Genomic DNA, 18573 nt, shown 5'->3' with positions numbered 1-18573 from the left:
AAGAGGGAGGAGATATGGGGATATATGTGTATACGTATAGCTGATTCACTTTGTTATACAGCAGAAGCTAACACACTATTGTAAAGCAATTATACTCCAATAAAGATGTTAAAAAAAAGAATATATGCTATCCATTTATGTATCCATCCATTCAATCTTCAACAATATTCACAGAGGACTTTCTAGGAATCAAGTTTTGTTTCTCAGAGTATTCAGCATGTGTTTTGTTGGACTTTGTACTTTAACTCATCCTTTAGCAAAAAGGACATGTCTAAAATCAGGGCAGGACAGGAATAGAAATGCAGACATAGAGAACGGACGTGTGGACACAGGGTGGGAAGAGGAGGGTGGGATGAACTCGCAGATTAGGTTTGACATCAATACACGACCATGTGTAAAATAGATAGCTAGTGGGAACCTGCTGGATAGCACAGGGAGCTCAGCTCTGTGCTCTGTGATGACCAAGATGGGGGTGGGAATGGGGTGGGGGGAGGGAGGTCCAGGAGGCAGGGGATATAGGTTTACATATAGCTGATTCACTTCAATGAACAGCAGAAGCTAACACAACATTGTAAAGCAACTATACTCCAATTAAAAAAAAAAATCAAGGCTTCTTTCTGAAAAATATTTTATAATATACTAAAATCATTTTGTTTAATAAGTAACCATTAGGGCTTCCCTGGTGGCGCAGTGGTTGAGAGTCCGCCTGCCGATGCAGGGGACGTGGGTTTGTGCCCCGGTCCAGGAAGATCCCACATGCCGCAGAGCGGCTGGGCCCGTGAGCCATGGCCGCTGAGCCTGCGCGTCCGGAGCCTGTGCTCCGCAACGGGAGAGGCCACAGCAGTGAGAGGCCCGCGTAACACACACACAAAAAAATTAGTAACCATTAAACTTGACACACACTATAAAATGAGGCTAGCTTTTTCTTAGACCCTTTAACAATACCTCTACATGTATTCTCATCTTAGTTATCATGGTATTTTCTAGTGCAACAAAAATCTGTAATCATCAACTTCTAGTCTAGTCAGTGGAGTGCTAGTCCATCCTCGTGATGGATATTCAAGGAATTTCAAATTACCTATAGAAAGTAAGTTTATTATTCATTGCCATAATGCCGAAAGCCAAATATTTATTTCATGACTCATAATCAGAAACCTTTCCCCCTCAAAGTGCCCTTTACAACATTTAAGTAAAATGCAAACATCTTATTGAATCACAATCCTGTCCATGTATGATAAACACAGGCGAAACTGCCCAGAGGTATGGTTTAACAAGAAAATATAGAATATGCATAATTAATTATGTATATGTTAACAAAGATTTCTTGAGTATCTATTATGTACTAAGATATCTTCTTGGTGCCAAGAATACAGCCAAGAACAGTATACTGTAAGGAGCTTATAAACTATGGGGAAGGCAGATAAAAATAAACAAATAGAAGCAAATCAATAAGGTAATTTCATAAACTGACGAGAGCACTGAATGGGCAATGTGTTGGAGAAAGATGACGGAGGAATAGTCGTGTAAGAGCTCCCCGGAGAGAGGGCATTTGAGTTGACACCTAAATGATGAGGCTTCAAGAAAAGAAAATAGGTTTGTTGCCTTTCTTTTCTTTTCTGAGTGATTTATAATGGTCATTTTAACCATTCACAATTACTCTTTATCTAGAGGCTTCTAATAAGAATATTTCTTCAGTGTGTTTCTGACATGATTAATTCTATTAGTCCACAAATCTCCCCACCAAACCAAGTCCTATAAAACTTTATTGCAACCACCTCTGCAATCATATACTACTTTGAATAAGAGAAATAACCTGAATATTCTTTTAAATACAGTTGTGTGCTTCCAATTTTATATTTTTTGAATTATTTTTCAGAAAGCCATCACTAGCTAAGTATGCAAGTGAATTATAATAATAATGTTATATTTCTTACATATTTTATGTGCTTCCCAGTAACTCTGTGAGGCTGGTAATATTGTTATTCTTTTGTTTTATAAATAAGAAACTAATGCACAGAAAGGCTACGTAATTTTCCCAAGATTCACAACTAAAGCATCTGAGACTCGAACTCAAGTCCTAAGGCTATAGAGAACTTGCTTTTAACCATGATACCACAGCCACTGAAACGAAGCCAACAAAATGAAAATCTTTTTTCAGTTTTTCCTAATTTAGAATTCCTTGACTTGTAAGAGTTGTTATCTTAAACCTTACCAAATTAAACTAGTAAGCTGAACACTGCCATGTCCCTTGTCACTTTGAGGTTTGAATTTGTATAACAAATATAACAATTTGTATAACAAACCTTACAGACTGTGGCCATTTCCTCCCAGGCACCCTACATGCAAAATGCCAGTAACAGCCGTCACATAAATAACAATGCCACGAGGTATTACTGTGTGGACCAAACATCCAGCCTCTCCTCAGGTATGGATAAGTAAGTCTCATTGTATTCAGAGTACAAGGGTGTATTTTCTATAAACATCTGGAAACTTCCTTGCAACCAGTCTCCAATAACACGTTCTAATAATCCCATGTTAACGCTTGATGACCCCATTAGATTCCAAATTCTCACAAAGAACATATTTGATTGTTTTTCTGGAGTTATTCAGTCACTCTGCTAATCTAAGTTACTAGTTCTCAGTAACTTTAAATTGCGGAGCATTCTACTGTTTCCTGGGTTCTGGAATTCCAATTCTCCTAGAATTCTCAAAAGTCACAGTCAGTGGCATTGGGATTTCAGCTTCAAGGTCTTCAGAAGTGAACCATAGTTTAAAGGATGTGTATTGCCATGTTTCCATTCTAATACCAAGAAGGAGGATTTGAATTCTAGTCACCTAAACCAATATTTTAGAAAGAGCCCCGTTTTATTCTATTAATTTTAAAATAAATATGTATCTAGCAGGAAACCCCCTGAACTTTAGGAACAGCTGGGACAGCATTTGGATTTGCCATGCAGATATATTCAGTGACAGTGAGAACTACAGATAAAAGTTGTGGTTTCTGCTTAAACAGAGTCCCACGTTAGATATTCAAAAACCACTAAGCTAAAGACATACAGATCATAACAGACATATAATATTCAGATCACCTTATACAAACGTTAACAAATAATCATGTGTTAACGTTTGTATTAACATTAATAACTTTTTAACAAATTTGTTAACAAATAATTTGTTAATTGTTAACAAATAATTAAAAAGTAATTTTAATTATTTGTTAATGTTTGTATATATATTGAATGTTACTTTATTTTTCAAAGCTTTCACTGAAATAAAAGGCTCTGTGAGATTTCTCAGAAAAAGATTTTCCATGTATAAAATTTTAGGATGGTGTCATTTAATCATCTTACTGACCAGATCTCTAACTGACAAAAGCCATGTACTGGTCATACTTTCACATGTTCTTCTAAAAAAAAATAGCTAGTGAGAGTAATTTTTTCTCAAGTACTTGTTCCAGTGCTCTCTGTTGCTCTAAGGATAGCTTTATTGTTTAATCTTTGGTTTTCCAGGCCATATTTTCAGATTTAATCTATAGTTATCACATTGAAGAACCTGATAAAAGGAAATTTGTAACCAGCTCAGTACTTAAGATGTAAAGATTTATTCAAAGCATCAAACCTTTCAGAGTTTTATGCTGTAAGGTGGGAAGGGTTTTTACGGTAATGTAAATAAATGTGAAGGATTTTTACAGTAATGTTAATGTCAAAGTAGCACACTGCTCACCCCTAGGAACTTCTGGCTGTATAAGCAACACCTTTTTAGAAGCACAGTGGGAAGCAGGGGTGGCAGAGGAAGTCAAGCGAGGCAAGAAAACAATGATGTGCAAACTGGCCAGTTTATGAAAGGAAAGAGACTTGGCGAGGCTGGAGAGGACGGAGTGGGCTTTAGTGTGAGGTCAGTAGATTAAATCTGATAGAGTGTTTGGAGGGGCGGAGGCAGGCACACAGAGGCTTGAGATGAGAAGAAATAGGCTGTAACAGAGGCATTCTTTCTAAAAACAACTGAATGATAACAAAAGAGGAATTAACATGTTTCTGACACGAGATTCTGGGCCAGGAAGAGGGAGACTGGTATATGAATAAAGCCAGGTTCAGGGAAGGATTGATTCGAAGTTGCCAATGGCAAGGGTGATAGTCTAATTTTTCTAATTTATGTTTCTCATTACTCAAAATCCCTTTTAAAAATCTGGCATCCTTTTATCACTAAGCCTTACAGTCTTAGTTCTTCCTCAGAGTATTTCTCAGGACTCCAGTGTATACACATCCAGCCTCCACTGATTTCAGGCGGAGGCCCCGGAGTCTTTACTAGATTATTATCTGTTATTGCTTCTCCCAGATAACTACCATGAGTGTAGCTACCAGGTTACAAGACTTGAAGGTGCCCAAGTCCCCAAGAACATGAGCCTCGTGGCAACCTAACTTCAGCCTATTACAATTTTCTACGAACCCACATTTGCAAAAAGTTTAAAAGCTCTACAGCTCCAACGAGAGAGGGGCATGGACATATATACACTACCAAATGTAAGGTAGATAGCTAGTGGGAAGCAGCCACATAGCCCAGGGATATCAGCTCAGTGCTTTGTGACCGCCTGGAGGGGTGGGATAGGGAGGGTGGGAGGGAGGGAGATGCAAGAGGGAAGAGATATGGGAACATATGTATAGCTGATTCACTTTGTTATAAAGCAGAAACTAACACACCACTGTAAAGCAATTATACCCCAATAAAGATGTTAAAAAAATTTAAAAAAAAAAAAGCTCTACAGCTCCATAATAATCTATGCACTAACTAACCTAGTTAGTGAAATTCTCTTTAACAGGAAGTACCTATCCTCTATAAATCAATCATTCAGCTGCTAATGGTTATTCCTATGGATCTGGTCTGCCTGAAGAAGTGTACAACACATTGGACAATAAACTACTCAGATGGGAGTGCATAGAATAGCCATGCTTGCTATCACGTGGCAGTACCATATAGCAGTTAGGATGCCTAGATTCAAATCCTGCCCTTTCTCCTACTGCCTACAGGACCTGGGAAAGCTACTGAACCTCTCTCAGACTATTTCCTTATCTGTGAGATGGAGATAATAACAAATCTTCTTTCATAGGGTTATTATGAAAAATAAGTAAGTTGATATAAGGAAATTGCTCTAACATGATACCCAGTAGTTAATAATGTTCAAAAACATTGTTTGAGTCAGAATGGTGTTCCTCCTCAGTCTGTGATGGGAATCTAATAATCCAACAAATCTCTCTCAAGGACCACAGTTACTTTGAGGTAGACATTTTGCATTGGAAAATCTAGGGGCTCTTTGGGATTTTTAGTGCCAAAATCAGTCCACTAGAGTTGCATAGATCAGCCCCTCCTTCAGCTAGAAGGGAAACAGCAAGAACAATCACAGCTGTGGAAGAGCAAGGTACAGAAACAATATTAGCCACTCCCTTTTTCTCTCATGTTAGCAATAAATGCAGGCCAAGTCCTTGCTGTACTTCAGAAGGCTGTGCAAAAATACTTTGTGACTAATCAAGAACAGGAAGACACCTCTGACAATTCTGCTTGGGAATTTAAGATATCACAATGGGACTTGCAAAATAAGAGGCAGTATAGCAGCTAGAATATCCATCTCTCACGCTGTTTCCTCACTTAAAATTTCCTTCGTCAAATAATGCGTTGTGGTAACAAATCCTTTTCCTTAATTTACTGAGGTTTTCAGTGGAGGGAGCTTCAGGAAACTTACCGCCCTTGGGATGATCCAGTAGATTTTTCTGGAATACTTAACACAACTCAACCACATGGTAAAGAGTTTAACTGTGCTCTTCAATAAACTTACTGACCATGCTAAGAAATAGCAATATTTCTTCCACAGATTCTATGGCTAATTCTCTTGTTTCTACTAAATTTGAAAGTAAAATAGTTCATTGAAAGCTAGACCATCATTCTTCAAGCAGAAAGCAAAGAGAAAATTAATTTAAAAATAAGTAGTTTGAAAGGCTTCCACTCTCACAGACCACCTGAGTCAAGAAACATTGATATTACCCAAACTGTCAAGTTCATGAAGAAACAAGAGCTGGCAGGCATTATGGACAGTAGTCACTGAGATAAAGGCTGTGGACTTTAATTAACACAAGTTTGAAGTGAGACACTGTGGCACAGAATTGGAGACAGAATTTTCCAGGAACAAATGGCTTGCTTTGAGAAGTACAGACCTGTATAACTTCTGAGACCTCTAAGTTCTCATTCCAGAATTCTCAATTTCTGTTTTATGAGAAGGGAAACCTAGAAAGTATAAAGGATGAGACAGTCACAGAGTGGCCACTGCTTTAGATTATTTGTGGTATAGAAAGTTTCTAGAAAGGAAACACAAAACCCCAAACTCATTCTTGGTTGGTAAGTACTGTGAAGATAAAAATTTTCTGCTTTTTAATTTTTTTCTCTAAATTAATCACTGTTCAATTCCATTTTTAGAGTCTCTGTCTCTTAAATAGTGACTTTTTTTTTTTTTTGCGGTACACGGGCCTCTCACTGTTGTGGCCTCTCCCGTTGCGGAGCACAGGCTCTGGACGCGCAGGCTCAGCAGCCATGGCTCACGGGCCTAGCTGCTCCGCGGCATGTGGGATCTTCCCGGACCGGGGCACGAACCCGTGCCCCCTGCATCAGCAGGCGGACTCTCAAACCACTGCGCCACCAGGGAAGGCCAATAGTGACTTTTTAAGTCAATCAATTTTAGTCCATTCATAAAAGCAAGGAGGCAAGATGAAAGGTATTCACTAAATCTTTCAAGAGGCAGTACCTGGATGTTTGGATCCCAAATGCAATCTCCTCTAAAATTCACATTGGAAAAAAACGCCCTTTAGAGTCTAGGTTAGCTTGAAAAGGAGTTTCTACCAAGGGTATGGATCTCCATTTACTATTTTCTTGTTTCTCAGTAATCCTTTTCCTTCTTAGGAAATAAAATGAAAAATGGCAAAAACTTATTTCACATGCTCCAGTGTCATTCCTGTTTAGCAGAGGAAGGCAGAGCAATAAGTGCATCTGGAAACCAAACCAGGAGGTGACATATTTGTTGTCCAAACCTTCCTTTGAAAAGTAGGAACATAAGACATAAAAAAAGTCATACATGAGTACTCTGGTTGCTCATGGCAACCTGAGCTTCACATGGCAACCCACCTTTGCTTGGATGTCCAGGTGGCCTTCCATGGGGGAAGAGTGATCATACACATGGTAAATGGAGTTGATACAGTAAAGCCAGTATAAACACTGATGTTGTGTCTTCTGACAGCATATGAATGTGCAAGCATTAAGTTATAGGAGAAAAGGGGCTAATTTTAGATTTGTTCCTAGCCCTCTCCATGTGAATGGTGTCGCTGTGAGCCCAGCAATGAAGTTCACTGTGTTGTAGCAGACTGCGCAGTTCCTGAGTGTGTCAACCCAGTCTATGAACCAGAACAATGTTGTCCTGTCTGCAAAAATGGTAAGACCATACTGCATTAGCTTTCAAAGAGGGGTTAGTGCAAAATACAGATATTCCACTACTGCACACCATTCAATGCAAAAGCCCTCTAAGATCTGCCTGTGGTTTTTCAATGTGGGCATGGCCAATTAATATTTCTATCCCATCTTAAAGTGAAAATAAGCCAGTACTGGGTGAATCATGAAGCTTTCCATCTGGAGAATTAAAGCTCTTATAAGCTGACTTTGTTGTGGTCCCTATTATTTATTGTCGATCTATACGGAGAATTTTGGAAAGAACGCAGTACCATCTTTTTATAGTGACTGAATTTCTCTCTTGTGGAGGCTATGAAGCTGTTCCTAGTGCATAAGCCAGGATAGAGAGTAGGATAAATGCCAGCTATTTTGCTTTGGGCATAGATAAGACTTTAGGCTTAAAGTTATCAAAGAATTACAGAATTCAATTACTCATACACTTAAGTAGAAGTAAGGAAGACTAGAAAGTTTAGGGCTTTTATTCTAGGTTTTTATTACAATGGAAACCTGCTCTCAGAGTAATATCTATAGAGGGGAACTTGGCTTATAAGTTTATGGGTCCCTTTTGGCCCTCATAGGATGGAGAGGTTGAAATGACTATGGCATGCCAATCACCCAAAATCCAGGTGAGGCTGCAGAGAAGACAATGCAATGCCATTAACCCAGGACAGCAAAGTCAAAATCACACTCTTGCTACTGGTCATATACCAACCAAAAAATAAAGCTTCACTGTGTAACATTCCACAAATGTCCCCACTTGGCATTAATATATGCTTGAAAAAGTAGTTCTAGCTCTTAATTAAGCTGAGGTCACTGTAATGCTGAATCCCTATGCCCTTCCTTGAATTAGCAGCTCTCATCTTCTCTATTACACATTTTTTTTGGTCCAGAATTTGGCATTATGTGAGATCACCTACTAATCTTTTTCTCTTGCAGAATTATAATTAGTGAAAAAGGTATTTAGGTTATTTAGCCAAAGAAAAAACACAAGCAACTCTGATTGTTTTTATAATACTTGTAGTGTTTTGGTATCTTCTCCAATGACTTATAAAGAACCCTTATGACATTTCTTCAGGCACAGTTTCTATTATTTCTGATTGTGTAAATCTCTTGAGTCTAATATTACTGCACACCTGGCTTCTCTTTCTCTTCTTATCCCTCTCATCCAACTGACGTGTGTCATAGTGAGCATCTCTCTGACTTAGAAGGTGGAGATAAATATCCTCCTGAAGTTCAAGCTGATCTAATACATGCAAAGGTATCAAATTTAAGACTTTATATTCTTAAAAGGATATTGAAGAAACTGGAAAAGATACAGGGAAGAAAAATAAGATGATTTAATAGTTGAAAAATAGGACCTATTAGGACAGACTGAAGGAGTTTGCATAATTTGTCCTGGAAAAGAGAAGGCTCCAGGGAGACCTAACTGTCATAAAGTATATGAATGGTTAGTCTAAAGTAGAAGACCACCTGTTATTTTTCATTTTCTCCAAGGACAGAAGGAAGAAAAGCTCAGCTACCTAATCAATCTTTAAAAATAGGATTGACAAGTCTTTGACTAAAGACCGTTTTTTTCTAGAAACAACTGTCTAAACAGGTCCTTGAGGATCTTGTCTTCCCTGGAAGGCCCTGGTTGGCTATGTTACACATTTAGGGTAAACAAAACTATACTGAAAGTTAAAAACTCTCATCTGGACGTGCTCAGAAGACTCAGAGAATTAAAGCATGCTAGACCGTATATTTAGAATACAGGTTTTACACATGCATCTGCCACGTCATACTAGGTACTGACCACCCAAACCAATAGTATATCCAGAGCTGATGTCTATGTCAAATGTTAAATCAGCCACTACAAACTAGTTACACTGAATTTTATGTCACCCAAGATTATCCTATTTCTGTCACATGCCAGAGTAGAAATCTGTCCTAGAATGAAACTCTCTTTGTACAAAAATATATAATGAATGAACTTTAATTGTTCGATTAATTAGGTAATTAATTAGTAACCCATTTGTATTCCTGAAAAACATATGTTGAGAGAACAAAATATATTAGTTAGGTTTTCCAATTTTTTGTTCATGAAGCACTACAAAACAACCACTTCTGTTCCCTTTTGCAATTTCCAAGCAAACTTTTTTCTTTTTTAAATAAGGAAAATTAACCTGAATTAGGGTTTCCCTGGTGGCGCAGTGGTTGAGAGTCCGCCTGCCGATGCAGGGGACGCGGGTTCGTGCCCCGGTCCGGGAAGATCCCACATGCCACGGAGCGGCTGGGCCCGTGAGCCATGGCCGCTGAGCCTGCGCGTCCGGAGCCTGTGCTCCGCAGCGGGAAAGGCCACAACGCTGAGAGGCCCCGCGTACCGCAAAAAAAAAAAAAAAAAGAAAAAAAATTAACCTGAATTAAAATTAGCCCAAAGACTAATTCTGAATGTAATATAACATTATGACATGTTATCTTTTTTATTATTAAATGCCACTAATTAGTCACTTATGCCCCAAAAGTAAAGTATAATCATTGTCAAAGAAGAGCATATTGAGGACTGCTGGAGAATCCTTATGACCACGTACCAGTATTTTTGAGTGAGCAGACTGAGCCCCAATGCTTGCTGACTCTTTCTTAGTTCAGAAAATAGAAACAGATGACCTATGTGCAGAAGAGCCAGGTGGGAAATAGAGGTTTACTCTGACAGAATATAACTAGAACAATTTCTGAAATTTCCAACACATGATAAGACTATCTTATTCTAAATGACAAGATTCATTTGCCCAGTATAAACTATTTTTAAAGCACTGTACTATTTTCTTAGATTTTGAAAAACAAAACAATAAGATAAACATCTACCCTCAGGATTCAAGGTAGAGGCAATAGATCCTAATTTGTAAACAGTTCTATAATATTTTCTATATTTTCTTAAATCTTCATAAATGTTGAAAAAATTTAGTTTGCACAAATGTGGACTATCTTGGCTGCCAAACTCTTTCTTCATACTAAGATTGATTTTTCTGCCTTCCTGAATTATAACTTGCCAAGAGCAAGAGACATTAAAGATATAAAATGAAAGTTTAAAGCAATAGAATCTACCACAAACAGTATTCAGCTAATATCAAAATCTTTGTTCTCAGATTAGAGCAAGAAAAAAAAAAAAGGAAGTACAATGATATATATGTAGGTATATGAAGTTTTCCCAGAAAACAGTAGTTTACCAATAAAAATGTAACAATTGCTCTTACAAATAAGTATTTTTAATATTATAAAGTGCAAGGTAATCTGATCCCTAGATAGATAATGATAGCCTCTTTATTCTCCATAATATAATTTGTAAGAATAAATATAAAGACATACTTCTAAAATTTTTCTCTAATGATGTAAAAAAAAAGAAAGAAAAGTTTTAATTTCTTGGTCTCAATGGTTACCTCAAGCAAGAATTTCCAGCGGTTATCAATAAATATAGCCAAGCCATTAAAAATACTCCATTCTTATTAAAGTTATTTAGCACCAAGAAAAGTCTATTAATTTAGTCTGAATAAAATACAATAGAAACGTTAAGGAAAGATGTGAATGGCTGGGCATACACAAAACAGGAGGAGAAGGAGGAAAGTAATTTTTTATTTGGGGAGGATTATGTGATTGATATAGGAACTTATTGTTTTAAACAATTTTATCTTCTCCCTTCTCTATATATCTTCATGAGCTAGCAATCCAAATGCCTTCCTGAAAGATCTAACATTTCTAGATAGTTTTTCTTCCTCTAAGATTGTGTTACTTTGGCCTATCTTTCAGCTCCAGTCCTTTCCATGGGAATTAATATTCTTTATGGTTTTTTTTGTTTTTATAATATGAAAAATAGGTTAGCACAGCACCTACTTAAAGAAAATATTTTTATTTTGGAGTATCATGTAAATATTTTAAATATTCGGTAACTGACCATTCATTTAACTAGTGAAGTATTTGATCATTAGATCATCCAAATGACTAACTGCATTTTTTTTTTTTTCACATTTCATCTGTCAGTATGTCAGTGAGTTCTCTGTTTTCGTTGGAATATACAGTCAGTCATTATTCATGGTTCGGAAAAAAAGTCATTTCATGAAAAATTGAAATAGAGAGGAACCACCCACAAAATCGTCCATGCACATTAAGTGAGGAGTTTTCATATCCTTTTCAACTAAACTGAAGTTGTCATAACCCCTGTTCAAATATTTAATTTCATATCCCTTACTCTCTTCCAGTTTATTAGTGATACAAATAAAGAAGGAAATAGATTAGCCAAAAGGTAAATGGAAAGAAGACAGCAAAGGGATGGGAAGTGCACAAATAAGAGAGAGGACTTTAGAGCCATCCAACGCCTTCTAAAGATGCTTGGGTAAAAACGCTGCTTTGTGTTGACACATATAATATACAAAGAGCCCCTTGAAATAAATAAGAGAGAAAAATAATTCCACAGGGAAGAAAATAGGCAAAGGGTATACAAAGAAAATTCAGAGAAGAAAACCAAATGTCTAATAAATATATGAAAATACGCTTAACCTCACAAGGGATCAGGGTGACAGAAATTAAAACAATAAGATATTAATATTGCATTGATAATAATTTGAGATTGATGATACCGCAAATCAGCAAAGATACTAAGAGTTGAGAAAATGTGGGAACAACTTTTAAGAAATTTGAAGTCAGCAGTTCTACCTTTTGTACTTTGTCCCACATTCATGCACTAAATTTCCACTGCATTTTAAGAGCATAAAGGTCAGAGAAATGTAATAGTACTTCAATGGAGTAGTGAAAATATATTGCAGCCTTTAAAAAGATCCTAACATTTTTCACTGCTGTGTAAAATAAGCAAGGAGTGTATAGTAGACTACAAATAGTTTATACATAATATAGTAATGTGTTCTATATATAATTTGTACATTTTAAGTGATATATAAGACATTTTTATTTTTAACTGATATATAATTTCAAATAGATAGATATTACTTTTATATGTACATAGGAAAAGAGCCAAGTGTGGATACACAATAGAATACTAACAATGATTCAATGATTACTTTTAGGGAATAAAAGTGTGAAGGTAAAAGTAGGGGAGACAAGAGTTAATCTCTTTAAAATATTAAATCTTTACAGATTGATAATAAAAACAGCAGAAAAGTACAAACAGGCAGTTCGCAAACAAAATACAAATGTTCAAAAAATATAAAAATTATTCAACCTCACTAACAAATTTGCTTTTTATTTTTTAAACCCTCCTTTATTATGTTTGTATGTAGCATAGGGAAAGTTCTGTAAGAATAGACGCCAAATTTTTAACAGTTATCCAGTGATCAGAAGAGTAATTAAACAGTAGAAGTGAGAAGGTAGAAGCAGAGAACTTTGACTTTTTATTTCATGGGTCTCTTTACTGAATGAATTTTCAAAAATCTATTTTTTATAAGGTAAAAGGTTTTACCAAACCTTTAAAGAAAAGATAATTCTAATGTCATTTAAACTCTTCCAGAGGAGAGACAAGAAGAGTTTTTTTCTGAAGTGCAATACTGATACAAACCAAAGATTACAAACTAAGAAAAAGTAATGGGGATCTATTAAAATACAAAATCCCCAATCATATATTATATCACCCAATGGGTCTAGAGCAGCATTCTTCAATCACATGAACCCTTCTGCCAGAAAATATATGATAATTATACTAAGGAGATGGAATAAATATAGAGTCTCCCATCGTCTCAGGTCAGGCTTTAATCTCAGCTGAGTTTTGGTATCAAAATTGTGAAAAGACATTGGGTTTTCAGAGACTGTGGGAAAGGGATTGTATATTTGTGTTAGCAAACAGAATTTAGCAGTAGGTTAAAATAATTGTGCATTCTGACAAAGTGGAGTTTACAAAGATAGTTCAAAATTAGGAACTCTATATTAATATAATTTATCCTATTACTAAATTCAAGAGAAAATCATATTATTTCTATATAAATATACACACACATATAGAAAGATGACTAAAACTCTTGATAAAATAAGACTAAGTGGATATAAAATATATTGACCTCAGCCCCAAAAGACAGAATTATGCTTAATAGGTACACATTAAAGGCATTCTTGATAAAGTCAGGAACAAGACAAGGCTGTCCACTATTATTCAAAATGTCAGATTGTAGATATGAACTAGCTAGTATAATTAGAAAAGAAAGAATTCAGAGGACAAAAATTGGGAGCCAAAACTACTACCATTTGCATATTATATGAGAGTATACTTGAAAAACCCAAGACTATAGACTAAAAACTGCTATAACGAAAATTTAGAAATATAGCAGGGTACAAAATGAGAATACAGAGCTCTCTCTCTCTCTCTCTCTCTCTCTCTCTCTCTATATATATATATATATACACATATACATACATATATATATATGTATAGGTACGTATATTATGAAAATAAAATTGTGGCATTGGTACATGATGCAGAGATATCAATGGAATATAAGAAACTTCATAAACAGACCTAACATACATATGAAAATTGATACATGATAGATAAAATAGCATTTCAAATCAATGGGGGAAAGTTAATTTGTAGAAGAAATGGTGTTGGGACAACTGGATAGTTGTCTGAAAAAAATAATTTTACATTATTAGTATATATTTATTATTAGTATAATAAAGTATAAAAATTATTATACTTAGTATAAGTATAGTATAGTATTAGTATAAAAGTATACTTAGTATTAGTATAAAAATTATTAGTAGTAGTATATATTTATTATTAGTATAATAAAGTCCTACATTATTTCATAATTCAAGAAAACTTTCAATTCAACAAAGATTTAAATATAAGCTATTTTCCCAAACAGTACAAAAAGAAAACCTAGACATTTTATTTTTAATCCTAAAGTGGCTAGATTTTAAAAGCAAACAAAAAAATCTCCACAAAGCAAACAAAACACCACTGTAAACAAATAAAAAACTAAGGGAAAAATCATCTTATATCACAAAGGGTTAATGTCTCTCGTAGATAAAGATCTCTTTGAAACTAATAAGGAAAAAGATCAACAACTCAATCTTAAAAATGGGCAAAGAACTTCAAAAGTTATTCCACAAGAAACAAAATTTCCTAAAACATACAAGAAATTGCTAAAAGGAAAATGCAAATTAAAATTTGATGCCAGTTTTTTACTTATGGATTGGCCAAATATCCTATAATTTAATAACCTACTTTGTTGTTGATACCTGTGGTAAAACAGGCAGTCTTTCACATCACTGGTGAATGTATGAATTGGTACAATCCCCATGGAAGGAAATTGGACAATATATGTCAAAATTAAAGTACATATATCTTTTATCTCAGCAATTCCACTTCTATTTACAGATGTGTGAAATGACAAATAATGTCGTTCATCTTCTATGTTGTACTTCAGATTTACTACTAATAAAGAATAACCAGAAAATTTGTAAAAAATAACTATAAATTTAAATTGCCTTTTAACATGCTATTAGTTGATAGTCAAAAAAGAGATAATTTCTTTCTTTAAATACTCAAATATTTTTATTGATTTATAATTTTATTAGCTTCTATTTACCTTTATGTTTTTCCTCTCACATAATACATTTTAAACTAATTTCAAATGGCTCAAAACTGTGAAACTAATAGAAATCTACTCAGAATCAACAGATAATAGGCTACTTAAAAACATTAAAATAGATATTAATGTGTGGAGGATATATATATATATAGAGAGAGAGAGATAAAAAGCCACAAAACCTTACTAAGAACTATTTTTTAAAATAGTAAGGAGCCATAACTGATTTCTAAATGTGAAAAATGAAATTTGTTAGAATGCTATTTTTCTAATGATAAATGGAAATCTATCAAATTTTCCATGTAATGTAATTTTCTTTTGTAAGTTGGCAAAAGTTGGAAAATTTAAATACACGATAAAGAATGTACTTGGTGGGCTTCCCTGGTGGCACAGTGGCTGGGAATCCACCTGCCAGTGCAGGGGATGCGGGTTCAATACCTGGTCCGGGAAGATCCCACATGTCACGGGGCAGCTAGGCCCGTGCGCCACAACTAACTGCTGAGCCCATGTGCCACAGCTACTGAAGCCTGCGCGCACCTAGAGCTGGAGCTCCGCAACAAGAGAAGCCACCACAATGAGAAGCACATGTACCACAACAAAGAGTAGCCCCTGCTCACTGGAACTAGAGAAGGCCCCCGCGCAGCAACGAAGACCCAACGCAGCCAAAAATAAACAAATAAATTTTAAAAAAGAATGTACTTGGTAAGTTTGGGGAATTCAATCTACCAGATATATTAAAATAATATGTAAAGATATAATAGTTTTAAACAGTGTGATAGTGGAACAAAAATAAATCAATAAATAGAACAGAAAATCAGAAAGTAATTCACATTTATATCACAATTTAGCATACAATTAAGGTGACATCCAAGTATCTGATGAAAGAATGTGTTATTCTAAAAATAAAGGTTAATCATTTTTTACAAAAGTGAAATTACATTCCTGTATTACCCATTATACAAAAGTAACTATCAGTTGGATTAAAGATCTAAATCTAAAAAATGAGATCATAAAGGGATTTGTTTTTAACATAAACATTAGCTTACTCTTAGGATCAGGATGGTCTTCCTAAACATAAATGCAAATAAAGAATTTATAAAAGGAAAAATTAAAATTAGATAACATATAATTTTATCCTTAAATTTCTTAAAAAGTTAACTTTGGAAAGGTAAGATGCAACAGGCACTCTCAAGCACTACTGATGAAAGTGTAAACCCATATATCTTCTCTGAAGGGCAGTAAAAGTGTGTGGACCTTTGATCCAGCAATGTGGCTTCTAGAAATTGATCAAAAATAAATAATCAGATAAGAATATAAACATGTTATATAGAGAGGTATTTATTACAGAGTTGTTTATAATAGCAAAATCTTGGAAAACCTGAAACCTAAATATTTGACAATAAGGAGGTTGTTTAAAAAACCATAGTATATCTACATGGACTAACTACTAAAAAATTGTTACAAATGACGTCATGGAAGAAAAATTAAGGACATCTCCACAAAAAAACAAACAAAAAAAATGCACGTTCAGAGTATATTATTAAATTAAACTAGTGGGTCAGAAAGCAGTATTTTTAAAATAATTTTGTTAAAAAGAAAATGTATGTATAGAAAAACACTGGAAGAAAACACTTCAAAACGTTAATGGCACATAACTCTGAATAGTAGTAGGCTAATGAATAATTTTTACATTTTTTTCCCTTTGCTAGCCCCTAGTTTCTAAATTTCCTACAAGTCTGCATCATCCCTGTGATTTAAAATTACTATTTAAAGGAGAAAATAGAAAAATTCTTTAAAAAGATAATGTAAATCTTTTTCTATTTTTATGATTTAATAATCAATGACATGCCACTTATTAGAAATTGCACTGATTCCTTGTTATAATTTGTACTCCATAGTTAATTAACCAACTAATAATTCTACCACTTGACTTTCAAATCCTTTAACTGTGAGATTCTTTGTAAAGAATTTGGAAAACATCATTGCCCATTTTATGTACCTATTAGGGTAATTGTTAAAGTATTCACTTAAGTCTATGCATTTACATTTTCATGAAGCTATTTTGCAAACTCAGCCTTTTAAGTTTGAAAATTAGATGCAAGTCTTTCACCTTAATTTGATATTTTCTCACTTCCTCTTAGGGAGACAATTAGTAACAAATGAAACACAGACATTAAACAAACACACTGAAGATGAAATATTTTCTGGCACTTGCACATATCCATTGGCTACAGAGCCCCTGAAATAGTTTGTGATGAAAGCATACCCTATGAAGGGCAGTTTCAAAGCCTGCATTTCATTGACTTCATAACTGAAAGCCAGAATTATCATATTCGTATAAAGTAGATGTCAAAACAGAGTATTTATAAATAGTTATTTTAATGAGCCACAATTTCCTATTGCTTCCATAAAGCTTCCTCCAAAGTATGAAAGGAAATATTTTTATTTATGTTGTCTTAAACCAACAGGATTCCCTCTCAATTCATCAGCAAATTAGATTTCAAAAAGATTATTTTACAAAGTTGACACAATGAAAATTAATGCCACATTCATTTCCCGCTAATTGCATCTCTACTTAATTATCGGGGCCCCCCAGTCCTTCAGAAAATGAAGGGAAGAAGGCCAACATCTGCAAAAATGAGAAGTTTTCTCTTTTTTCTCCTTGACATATAGAAAGTGCTTAGGGACTATGTTTTCCCTATGTAATCATCTAGAATGTTGCGTCTGGTCCTCCCACAAAGCACACACTCCTAGTTGAGAAGAGATATGTTAAGAAGTAGACCTCACTCCTTCGAGTGCTACGTAGTACTCTGATGTTCAGCTCACCACCCCAAAGGGAGCCTACGGGCCCCGAAGAAGGGTAATGCACACACATGTACTGAATGTCTCATTCTTACACATTCAGATAACCTCACAGATAATCTGGTTCAAAAACAGTAGGTTGGCAGAGGGTTGAATAAATCTCCCCAAACTGCCCATGCATTTCTATTCTTAACCCCACCTTCTCTCTTATTCTTGAGCTTCTCTTCAACTATGTTTTTATAGAATAGTGCTGACTTCTAGGATCGTATACAGTAATCTCTAACAAAACACCTCTGAACTGTGGATGATGGCAAAAGGGCAACTGGGATCACTAACATATTTATAGTTGGATGCCCCTCAAATGAGAAAAGGGAAATGGGAAGTTCTTGCATGCATACTTATCTTGCTTACGCTAGCTTCATTTGTACAATCCTTAGGAGCTGGATTTGATTCTAAGAGTTAACTGAAGGGGGGGTGGGGTCTGACGGGAAAGCCAAGGCATTTGGTCTTGCCAAGTCTTATCTAAGGGAGGCTTGAGTCGTTGGCCATGGGAGAGCCTCCCTGAGGAAGCAACACAACTGCTCGTGTCAGGGCTATGGGGCTGCCGTTCCATAATGACCCCCAAGCTCTTGCTCACACAGTCCAGGCATCCGTGTAGCTCTCAGAGGCACCCAGAGACCAATGCGTCACTACCGATGACACACAAAGTAAGGCAGAGTTTCCC

General features: G+C 35.4%; 1 protein-coding gene across 1 annotated transcript in view; it reads left to right on the top strand.

Moving 5' to 3' along the window:
- Nucleotides 1-18573, top strand: part of VWC2L (von Willebrand factor C domain containing 2 like) — a 155678-nt gene that overhangs the window by 19085 nt on the left and 118020 nt on the right. Inside the window, exon 3 of the mRNA XM_029225811.1 lies at nucleotides 7339-7468. Within this exon, the coding sequence (XP_029081644.1) occupies nucleotides 7339-7468 (130 nt within the window). The remainder of the gene's footprint in view (nucleotides 1-7338; nucleotides 7469-18573) is intronic.

Source organism: Monodon monoceros, unplaced genomic scaffold (genome assembly GCF_005190385.1).
Source record: "Monodon monoceros isolate NGI ecotype Baffin Bay Population unplaced genomic scaffold, NGI_Narwhal_1 Super_Scaffold_16, whole genome shotgun sequence".
NCBI lineage: Eukaryota > Metazoa > Chordata > Mammalia > Artiodactyla > Monodontidae > Monodon > Monodon monoceros.
The sequence above is the reverse complement of the archived record's forward strand: the minus strand, read 5'-3'. Positions and strand labels throughout refer to the sequence as shown.